This window comes from Perca flavescens, chromosome 1, assembly GCF_004354835.1.
Source record: "Perca flavescens isolate YP-PL-M2 chromosome 1, PFLA_1.0, whole genome shotgun sequence".
Taxonomy (NCBI): Eukaryota; Metazoa; Chordata; class Actinopteri; order Perciformes; family Percidae; genus Perca; species Perca flavescens.
In genome coordinates this window covers 16,734,945-16,746,732 of record NC_041331.1, presented here as the reverse complement: position 1 = coordinate 16,746,732, position 11,788 = coordinate 16,734,945, and the positions used below count along the sequence as shown (strand labels likewise).

The following is an 11,788-nucleotide window of genomic DNA, read 5'->3' as shown; positions in this document are numbered from 1 at the left end:
ACATGATCTCCAGAAGGTGGCAGTAATGCAACATGAGGATACCAGCTGACGCAAAACGTCAGAGAAGATGAAGAAAAGAATGCGGAACAAGGAGCGAGAATTTTTTTTCTATGCCAGGAATCAGCTGTCAAAGGAGTAGCTAAAGTGTAAGCAACGGATCAGAAAGAGGTAATTTAAATATTAAATTAACAGTATCTTGCCAAACAATCGTTCACTAAATGTATGTTGGCATTATTACTAGAGGGTGTCCCTTTACTACTGAATGTGATTGTAGCCGTGGCTATTTGTTCTGTAGTTAGTTAAATAACCCAGGGTAGCGTAATGTGACGCTCAACTGCGTGAGCTCAGAACGTAGCTTGCTAACGTTTGCTATCTGAATAACTCCGAAGGTAGCAACGCGTGGTACATTAATTAGTTGGCTAGCTAAAAGACGTTTATATTAAATATGTGGTTGGTCAATGTTATATGTTGAATAACGTATGTTTAGTTGTCCGTTAGCTGCCCAACAGGCCTCCAGTCAAGAAAGATGGTCGCGACTTAAACGTTACGTTAGCCAGAAAACTGTTGTTGTTGTTGTTGTTGTTGTTGTTAGTGTTCTGCTAGCTAGCTAACTAACAACCACAAGCTAACTAGCTAATGTTGCTAATACGATAACACTGAGAGCAACATCCCAGGTTAGCTAGCTAGATGTAACTTTTCTTCGTCATGTCTTAGCTATATGTTTGGCTTAACGTTGTCTAATTGAGACCATGTTTAAATGCTGCGTGACAGCTAATGGCAAGTGAGGAACTCAATTTGTATTGGAAGCTAAGAGCAACTTATATCTTAGCTAACGCTTTTCAAATAGATTTGCAACACAACTAGTTGAATGTTTTTGTGTTTACTTTATTTTGGACTCACAAACTTCTTTTCAGATATGTTCAGAGCTTGTGTACAGCACTGAAACTGTGACCTCTGACTGAACACACCCGCGAAAATGCCTGCAGTTTCCACCGGGGCCAAAGAGCTATATCTGTCCACATCTCTGGCTGAACTCAATAAAAAGGCTGACATCAAGCCGGACAAGACAAGTACCAGAAGGTAACTTTAGGTTTCATGTTTACTTGTATCAATCCAGTAACCCAGTACAGTAGAACACACTCATAGCACATAGGAACTTTCGCCATAAAAGCCTTAAACCAGTCAAAATAATCTAGATGTCCAACTGGCCTGTTCATACCCAAGGGTGTATAGTGTATTGTAGTGTGTGATGTATGTTCTTCATGTTATGTCTGTCGGTGTCTGATGTAGGGATTATTTGTTTGTATCGTATGTCTGATGTCTTGTCATGAAGTGCCTTGCGACTGTGCCGCAAACCCAACTGCCTCACGTGGACAATAAAGTTATCTACTACTACTAAGTGAGGGGAGAGAGATGAGGATAACAGTCAAATCATGGACATTGTTTTTTTTTTGTTTGTTTTTTTATTTGCTGTGTTTCAGCTATGTTCAGAGTGCCTGCAAAATCTTCAAGGCGGCAGAGGAGTGTCGTCTGGACAGAGATGAGGAGAAAGCTTATGTGCTGTACATGAAGTATTTAACAGTATATGACATCATCAAGAAAAGACTAGACTTCAAGCAGCAACCGGTATAGTTAATATTTGTAAAATCAAATTTTTTTCCCTGTGCATTTTTATGTAAAGACTTGTTGTAATGTATCAATAATTGAAGTTAGGTATTTCTGTGTGTAACTCTTCTCTATTTCAATGTATAAAGGAGTACTACATGACCATGCTTGGGCAAAACAGCTTTAAGAAAGCCATTGAAGAAGCCGAGAAGCTCTCTGAAAGCCTTAAACTCAGGTTAGAGGCTTTGCTTGTCTTAGACTGTACACACCTTATTAATGCATCAGCTGCATATAACATTGGAATATTTATGTTCAACTTAGCTAATCTTTCATTTTAAACAGGTATGAGGAAGTTGAAGTTCGAAAAAAACTTGAGGAGATGGAGAGACAAGAGGAGAAGAAAAGGAAGGAGGAAATAACAGAAAAAGATGGTCATCCAAAAGTGTCATCGGCAAACAAGAAGGACAGCAAAAAGGTAGAGAGGCACTGTCCAATGTCTCCATATTAAAACATACTCACTTAAGGCAGACACTTGATTCCAAAGAGAAATATAATGTACATTATAATATACGTAAATAACCATCGTTTGGTTGTATTTGAGTCTACACTCACTATAGGTAAACGGTTTTATTGACAGTTCACATCATAGCAGTAATAACAGCAACACTACTAGCTTCATTAGCAAATACAGTATATGAATGAATATATGTTTTAAGTAATGGTATGTTTTTTATTGTTTGGAGTTATTTAATGTAAGAAGAAATAAAGCCAAATGGAATCAGCAATTCAATATTCAGGTTTTTGACAAGATGAATGTTGTGTCTGTATGTCAGGTAAAAGGAGAACAAAATGAACTGAAGAATGAATTGAAGAAAGCAACCTCAAAAGGTAAGCAGAATAACACAAAAGAAGTCTGAAGTTATTTCTGAGGTGGAAATCATTCTATAAACGGAGACTTTTACTGCTATTATGTTTAGTCTTTTTGTTTGTCTTGTGTTGATTTAATGACTTAACCTGATAGCTGCGGTGTCAGCTGGTGGGATCTCAGCTGAGAAGCTTTTCCACATGATGAAGGACCAGACGATTACAATGATTGTCATGGATGCCCGCAGCCACAGGGACTTTGAGGAGTCTCGCATTCAGGTCCCAGGCCAGACTTGCGTCAGCGTGCCTGAGGAGGCCATTAGCCCGGGGTGAGAAAGGGGATTGGACATCAGGCTTCATACCTGGTTGTTTGATCTGACACTGAATGTGTAATTTGTAATCTGATTTTGGAGTGATAATATGAATGAATCTATTATCTTTTTTCCCTTTTTGTTAACTTGTTTTTCTGTTTCCTCTGTTCATGTCACTTACTGTCAAACAAAGTCTTTATTCCTAAACCTCTCTGTGTTTAGAATCACTGTGAATCAGATTGAGGCGAAGCTGCCCGAGGTGTCGAAAGAGCATTGGAAGCGGCGGGGGTTTGTGGATTATATAGTCCTGCTGGACTGGTTTAGTTCTGTCACTGACCTTTCACTGGGCACCACCTTGCGCAGCCTCAAAGATGCCCTCTATAAGGTAACTATGTGAGTGTGTGGGGGTTGGCATTTGTGCATGCGCTTATGAGTGTGAATAACAACAGCAGAACCTTCCTGTGAGGTACAATGATGTGTTTGCACACTCAACAGTGGGACAGCATCACCATCCTGCGTAGTGAGCCACTGGTGCTGGAGGGAGGCTACGAGAACTGGCTGTTGTTTTACCCCATGTACACAACCAACGCTAAAGTCCGCCCCCCTAGACAGAATATCATCAGCTCCCTCCCTCAGTGTGAGTAATACCAGCACCGCACGTTAGAGTTTTGGCTCTTTGTATTATTCAGGCTATGTAGTTTAATTTGTTGGCAGTGGTTGTGTTAATGCAACTGATGTTATTTGTTTAAAAAAAAATTATAAAAGCAAATGAATTGATTAAAATAAAGTTGGCCTAATTCTGTCAAAATGTCATACTATTATATATTCATATTCACCAAAAAATCTATTCTTGAGCCATGCATCCCAGATTATGCTTGTGTTTTCTGGATTTTATCCTTCCTGCACCCTAAAATACACCAACAATCAACTAATCACAACAGCTTTTAGTGTTTTCTTACTGTATGTCTCTGTTTTTTGTCAAAACGTCATAAATACACACACTAGTTTCTAAATCACATTTAAATGGCTCTTACACATGTTCCTACAGTAACTATATTGCACATCACGACCAGTTATTCCAGCTCACAACCTGCATTCTTCACCAGTAGCAGTGTAAAGGCTTGTGTTAAGTACAGTGAGTTATTTTTTTATAGAGATACTAATCTTGTATTGCTCATTAAGTGTTGCTGGACTCTTTAGTCTAATATGTCTAAGAATATGATTCTCTCTTCAATTAATTAACTTTCTTTGATGTTTTGAACAGTGAACTTTAGCTACCCATCCCTGGAGGAACCAAAGCCTCCGACCCCACCTCTACCAGAGCCCGAGGTTATACCTGAGCCCCATGAAGCCTCCGCTCCTGTGCTGGTGAATGGGGTTGCACCAGCAGAACCCCCCGCATCTAAAACTTCCATGGTGATTGACAGGCTGCCAGATGCTGTCAATTCCACAGTCACAGGCTCTACAAATTCTGAGCAAGACCTTAGTAAGAAGGGCCCTGTGGCAGGCACATCCAGCCAGTCACCTGCAACAGCCAAAGCCTTCCCACAGGTATACTAAATATTCTGGGAGAGTACAAAAACATTAAGGACTTTAGTGTGTCTATATATCACTCATGTATTTGCTTTATCCTCCTGTTCACCTGTCGTAGTTTGACCGTACCAAGAAACCCTCGGTCCGGGTGTCGGACGAGCCTAAGCCCAGCCACAACGGGTCAGCGAAGGACCCCACGCAGAACGGCCCATTTGTCCCCGATCGCTCAGTCAAACCGCCCCTCGTCTCCAACACTTCTCTGTCTAAAGAAGAACAAAGCCAGATACACTCAGATGTGGTGGCAGGGATGGAGAAGGCGAGGCAAGAGCAGGAGAAACGCATCCAGGAGCGTCGCATAGAGGAGGAGAGCCAGGAGAAGGAACAGAAGGAAAGGCTAGAAAGGGAACAAAGTGAGAAGAGGAAGAAGGAAGAGGAGGAGAATGGACTTCAGGAGAAAAAGAAACTGGAAAGACAGAAGGCAGAAGAAGAGGGAGATAAAAAGAACAAGCTGTGGGACGAGAAAGAGAGGAGGGGAAAGGAGCAGAGCTCTGACACTCCTTCGAAGAGTATGTCTCTGGACTCGCCTGCTCCCAACCATCTTGTAAGTGAAATTAAGGTAGGTCCTATTTTCTTTCCGTATGAAATGTCTCATTTCACTCCTGTGTCCCTGGGAAACTGCAAGCACAAAATGAATGTTAAAGGCAGGTTTACCGTTTTTGCTTTTGCCAGTTACAACACAAGCATCCAATGCAATCAGAAAAGTGAACAAAAGGGATCCAATGCTAACCTCAAGAGTTCCTTAAAGCCCTGTGTGTTACATGTGTGGCTAAAAAGAAACTGTGAAATCCTTTGCTGTTATCTTTAGACAATGAGACCACAAATCCACATGTCCATACACTTTATAAACACACAGCCCATCAATCTTATCATCTAGTGCATGCATATTTCATCTACGTTTCACTCGGAGGCTGCTCGGCATCTGTAACTGTGACTCCACACACTTCTTGTAAACTATTAAGTTATCCAGAAGAATTTATCACAGAAGTACCTAATAAAAGTTAAGTTTCACTTTCATTTTCTCTGTATGTTTGCTCTTTCACACTCTCCTCTAGCTCATACTGTCCAGCTCTTTCCATTCAGATTGATCACTGACGTGTGTTTAACCTGCGTTAGTCTGAGTGGAGTATATGACAGAATGCAAATGCATCAACTACATATGTAAATTAAGTCTGTTTAGAAGAAAACTGGAGACTGAAGTTAGTATTTGTTTTGTTTAAAAAGATTTAAACAGCATCTTTTCTGCTTCACAAAAACATGGACGTTTGGTATATGAGTCCAACCGTTTAATGCTTGAACAATGCCAGATATATCTGGGATGTTGGTCTTCAGAAATACCCAGCGTTCCTTTTACCTTCCCCATGAAACGGTCACTCATAATTATTTCTGTAATGAACTTCTAAGTAGAGTTGCTGTGTGTTTTTCCCACAGAGGGAGCCCCTGACCAGAGCAAGGAGTGAGGAGATGGGTAGGAGTGTACCTGGCCTTCCAATCGGTTGGATGAAGGTACGAGATGTTTAAATCTGAAAGTTAAATGAAAAAAGTTAAAAAGGCATATTTTCATTGAAAAGTAATTATTTCCTTATGCCCCTGATTTTTCCTTTCAACCTAATGTTCCATTTTCTTTTCATGTTCACCCCTCCATTTTTGGCTAGTTCCTTGACACGGTGACGGGGACCTACCGGTACTACCATTCCCCAACCAACCGTGTCCACCTGTACCCTCCTGAGGTCACTGTTCCCCAGACTCCACCCTCCACGCCACCAACAGTTAAACAGAAAACCCCACAACCAGCTGAGCCAGACACCAACTGTGAACAAGAGCGGGAACAGTCTAAACTGAAACGCTCCTACTCCTCCCCTGATATCAGCCAGGACCTGAGGGAGGAGGGCCAGAAGAAGGCCAGCGCTCCGACCACTGCTGCTGTTATACCCACCATCAACAGAGAGACCAAGTAAGGCACACAGAGGTTTTAGGTCTGTCAATTTCGGGATGTTCCAGCATCTGTGATAATTGGACAATGCATCTAGTGTCTGTTACATTATCTGTCTGCACTGTATCGCTTTGGATATATTACACATTGTGTTTCCTTTAGTCTTATCTCTGCAGGAACTGCTCTGGTATTCTCTAATGTTGCTCCTCTGCCCTGCAGACCTCCCAGTGCTAAAGTCTATTCCAAAGTCGAGATTGCACGGCCGTCAGCTGCCAAAATTCGCAACCTGAATCCTACATTTGGAGGCAATGGTCCATCCCTAACTGGCCTTCGTAACATGGGCAACACATGCTACATGAATTCTATCTTGCAGTGTCTGTGTAACACTCCTGGCATGGCTGAGTACTTCAACAACAATTTCTACCTGGAGGATATCAACAGGTCAGGGGCCCATATACGTGGAGTTGCTTACCATTAGGAATCAATCATGTATGAGGCACATATTTAACATCTCTTTTCCTCTGGCAGGCAAAACATCCTTGGTCATAAAGGGGAGGTGGCGGAGGAGTTTGGTGTGATCATGAAGGCCCTGTGGGCCGGTCTGTACAAGTGCATCAGCCCGCGGGACTTCAAGATCACCATAGGCAAGATCAATGACCAGTTTGCTGGCTATGACCAGCAAGACTCCCAGGAGCTGCTGCTGTTCCTCATGGATGGGCTCCACGAGGACCTCAACAAGGTAGCACGCACACTTGTTTCATTCGAGATTTAGAGATTAAAGTATGGCATAATTAAAGTCTTAAAAAGCTTTTGATATCTGCTAGGATTAACGCTCTCATCTGAATGTGCTCACCCTGAATTAAATATTGAGCGAATAAATAAGTAATTTATTCATTTTAACCATGGCTTTCTATGACTTGTCTTCTACTACCCCTGTAAGTTGTTTCACATTTGCCTGTTAACAATTGAAACATAGTCTTTTATCATTTTCCTTCTTTCTGTTTTTTTTTCACCTGGTTTCATTTTGATGGCAAATTAGAGAGTAAGTAAAGAGCTGTGTGTCCTTGGTCCTCCTGCAGCAGTGTGAGTGTGGCGTGTCTGCATCTGTCTGGAACCTCTGTGCATGTAGACCCAAGATATGCTCATTGCATTACAGTATCCACTGATTGTACTGGCTTCATGTGCATCTGAATGGGGGGAAAAGGACTAGGTTAATTAGTTAAAATACAGAAAAAGATCATGTTGCGTTTTTCTATTTTTTTTTTTTTTTTTTTTTAGACTCCTCAAAACCTGATTTATGTTTCGTAGTGAAGCTGTCAGAGATGGTTCTTAAAAGAACAGGCGGCTTTGAGATATTGGGACAACTGTCTCCACCTGGTGTTGAGTTAAAGTAATACGTTCACCCCATTTTACCTTTTTCAAGCTATTTCAAATGTCAACGATGAGGTGCCAATTAGGTTGTAACAGCCGATGATGTGCATTTCTCATGAAACCCTCTCCATCTCATCACATCCCTTTTGTGTGATGTTCAGACCTGTCTGCCATCAGGCTGGCCCTGTCCCAGTCTCCTGGCTATATGATCAATCAGCCTAATCATCAATCTAATTAATGAGATATTAATTAGCAAGTGTTAATCTGCCTCTCATATCTTCCTACCTGTCATAATGAGAGGGATCTGGCTGAACTGCATGCTAATGAAGCTGAAAGACATTAGATAGGTGTTGAAAACAAAGCGGATCGCTTACATTCAGTCTGCAGTTGTCACGGAGTTGTGTTTTCAGCGCTAACTGTAGCATTGTAATTATGACCAGTATATTTTTGCATCGGTTATGAATCAAGAAGGCAGGTTTTGCTAACACCTAAAGCCGCAGTTGTGTGTGTGTACCAACATGTTGTTTTTTTCCGTTCTACGGTGTCAGGCGGACAACAGGAAGCGGTACAAGGAGGAGGAAAACGACCATCTGGATGATCAGACGGCAGCCGACTTGGCCTGGAGCAAACACAAGCTGCTGAACGAGTCCATCATCGTAGCGCTGTTTCAGGGCCAGTTCAAGTCCACTGTGCAGTGTCTGACCTGCCATCGCAAGTCCCGGACATTTGAGACCTTTATGTACCTGTCGCTGCCTCTGGCCTCCACCAGCAAGTGCTCCCTGCAGGTCGGTCAGACATTAAACACGCGCATCAAAGCGTGTGTCAGGAGTTTTTTTTCTTCTGCTTTTTACAGTTTGAGATGAGCTTTAAGCTTGTCAGAAAGACCATGTTTTCCTTTACAGTACTCTGGTTCATTGAGGGCAGTGAAAAACAGTTTACAAAAAAAGTTTACTGCGGGTACTGCAGAGTTCACATTAAAGTGAACATTTACACACTATTCTCACCTGTTAAGGCTGTACTGTTGAGTTTCAGTTTTTCTCTTGACAAATGCACAATCTCACTACATCTTGAGTTTCTATGTATATAAATAAAAGTCACAACAAAAATATAAGCTTTATGATCTGTAACTGTTTTTTGTTGTTGCTTTTTTAGATAGATAGATACTTACTTACTTACTTTATTCATCCCGAGGGAAATTTTAGGCACTTATACTTGACCGATATGTTCGATGCTTCTTGGCAGGATTGTCTGAGGCTGTTCTCCAAGGAAGAGAAGCTGACGGACAACAACAAGGTGTTCTGCAGACACTGCAAAGCCCACAGAGATTCCACCAAGAAACTGGAGATCTGGAAGGTCCCGCCCATTCTCCTGGTGCACTTAAAACGGTCTGTTGTGATGTCAGAAATTAAAAATGATGCAGACGAAGACCAAATGTTTTGACACTCGCCTACTGATGAGCAAAGAACTTCTCGCTGTTGTTCTTTAGTAAAACCAAATGCGCACTTTCACTGTTTTGGGGAATAAGATTAGATTTTATATTTTTGGCCATTTTCTCACTGCCTCCACATCTGACACTCTTTCTTTTTAATGGGCATAATTTCCACAGATTCTCCTATGAGGGTAGATGGAAGCAGAAGCTGCAGACGTCCGTAGACTTTTCTCTAGACACTCTGGACCTGGCCCAGTACGTCATCGGACCCAAACAGACCCTGAAGAGATACAGCCTGTTTGGAGTGTCTGTAAGTGGAAGTGATATTAATTCTGTTGTGAAGTTTATTTCAGAGAAAATAACGGAAATATATTACAGGAGAGGTTAAGAGACTGTAGGCTGTGAAACAACAGATAAAAACAAGAGGTATACTCAAGAAATCAAACATTAAAAGGAAGATAAGAGATGCACTCAGTAGTACGGAGTACTGTACATAGCAGTGTATTACTATTGCTATGTAGTTATATCTCGTACACCTTCCATAAAGCAGTCAGTCCTTCGGTTGGCAGAGTCCATAAATGGTTGGAAAATAAACCAAACCCACATCGGTTCTACTAGTCAAGCAGCCTTTGTGCCATAAACACACCAATGTGTTCGGCTGCTTGACAGCAAGACATATTGACCGTAAGATAACCTTACATAATACACAGTAACGGGTTTTCTTCAGAAGAAAGGAGTTTGTAGCAAAAACACGTTTTTACAGGCAGGCTAAGCTGAGAAAAGGTTTTGGAAGCACACATGCGAAACTGCAGATATTTCACAAGTAAGAACTAAATATAATAATGTTTATATGAACCTTCTTTTCCGCTCCCAGAACCACTACGGGGGTTTAGACGGCGGCCATTACACAGCCTACTGTAAGAACGCCCCCAAACAGCGCTGGTACAAGTTTGATGACCACGAGGTGACGGAGATCTCCACCTCCTCCGTCAAGTCCTCGGCAGCCTACATCCTGTTTTACTCCAACCTGTGACGGAGCCGTAGGACACAGAGAGGCAACACTAGAACACCAGAGCAGCGCACGCTCAAGCCTAGAGGGTGTTTTTTTTTTTTTTTTTTTCTTCTTCTTTTTTAAAATCACAGCTCTGAGGGGACCTGGTGCACGTCGCTGCGGGTTGACTAGTCGTGGACGTGCACGCGAGGACGCACTCGAGCGAGTTGCGAGGAGAGTCCTTGTCTGTCGCAGATCGGAGGAAGGGGCAGGAACACTGTGCAATGCTTCAGCTACTAGAGGACCCTATACCTGTTTAAACATGCTGTCTGTTCACATTACTGATCATCTAGTGACTAAACAGATGCTCCTTTTAACTCTGACTTCTTAACGGTGGCGTTTGTAGGGCTGACAGCTGGTTCCGATGCTCTTCACTCTCATTTCTGTTGCAGTCAGCGGGGATGGCCGTATCGCAGAACGGATCAGCCTGTGTCTACACCAGGGTTACCAGTTGTTCATTCTTAACCAATGCTGATGTTGCACATTCAACAATGTAAATACTGGAGGGCAAGGTGTTTTAATGTGTTAAGTGACCAAATTATGATTTTCAGTAGCAGCCATTATACTGTAGTATCAACATATTCATAATGACAAAGACTGTGTGTTGGAGGGGGTTTAACTCTATAGCCTTCTGATGTTTTAACATGATCCTCAAGGAGATGGAAGGGAGTGGGTCTCCACTTTTGCATTCTTCGTAAAAGAGAGGAGGGAATTGAGATTGTTGCTTGTTCGCATTAGCCACGTTGTTGCACTTACACAATATGCAATCCATTTAAGTTTATGTAGAACACGTTTAATAGCAGACATCAATACTCGCCTCAGAATGCTTTAAAACGATGCTGTTGCTGAGCTTGTAGGTCTTGCTCGGTCCAGGCAGTGACAGAAAAACCTACCTGCACCTACACACTTTGTTGTAGAATTTATTCTCTGTTAAACGTACTTAACTCTTTACATTATTATATTCAAACACAACAACTATTTAGAGGAAAAATGACTGTGATAACTTGGCATCCTTTCACTGCTTTTCATTTTATTTCTGTATCCAGTACTGAGGAGAATACCTGTGAGAATATGAAAACATAAGAAATTGACCTTATTCACTGACACCAGAGCGTCAACATTTGCTGCCTGACCGACCGACCAACCGACCGAGAGCAAACTCAAAGTATACCGATGTTTTTTTTTTTTTCTGAATGGACCAGAGATCTGACAGGATTTGATTTCCTGAGCAAAGTTGTATTGCCTAGCATGATGTCGTGATCTCTTTTCTTTCTACTTGTACATGTTGATTTTATTTTACAATTTGTTTCAGATATAATGATTATATTAACCACAAACAACTCATATTTATTAAAACTGCTTCAAATTAGTGTTTGTGTCTGAATGACTGTTTGTTTCAGGATCAGCTGCATGAAATCCCGCCCGTTGATCTTCTAGTCATTTCATTCCTGAGGATATAAGACTATATGATGTATAAATGTTACACACAAACACTTAGAGACTATAATAAGGGCACACAAGTCAATGCTTTACATTTATTTGGAGAACAGTTATGGTGAAGTCAGCACAAAAACAAGCATCAGTGATGTTGTCTGACTGATGCAAGGCCACTGATGGGGAACAGATTTAAATGC

General features: G+C 41.7%; 1 protein-coding gene across 4 annotated transcripts; it reads left to right on the top strand.

The window, feature by feature from the left end:
• On the top strand, positions 1-11,525 carry usp8 (ubiquitin specific peptidase 8). 4 transcript variants are annotated; one of them, XM_028580073.1, is made up of 20 exons: positions 2-168; positions 915-1,080; positions 1,482-1,626; positions 1,755-1,840; positions 1,948-2,080; positions 2,439-2,493; positions 2,627-2,798; positions 3,003-3,165; positions 3,276-3,417; positions 4,045-4,331; positions 4,432-4,455; positions 4,543-4,929; positions 5,802-5,876; positions 6,026-6,324; positions 6,523-6,744; positions 6,832-7,042; positions 8,223-8,459; positions 8,917-9,059; positions 9,281-9,413; positions 9,978-11,525. In XM_028580073.1, the coding sequence occupies exons 2-20, from the start codon at positions 977-979 to the stop codon at positions 10,134-10,136; spliced, it is 3,177 nt and encodes a 1,058-aa protein (XP_028435874.1). In that variant the 5' UTR covers positions 2-168; positions 915-976; the 3' UTR covers positions 10,137-11,525. The 4 variants fall into 4 exon arrangements, with proteins under 4 accessions (XP_028435866.1, XP_028435874.1, XP_028435849.1 ...); XM_028580065.1 differs by having other exon boundaries at positions 1-168; positions 4,432-4,914; XM_028580048.1 differs by having other exon boundaries at positions 4,432-4,929.
• Positions 11,526-11,788: the final 263 nt, after the last annotated feature.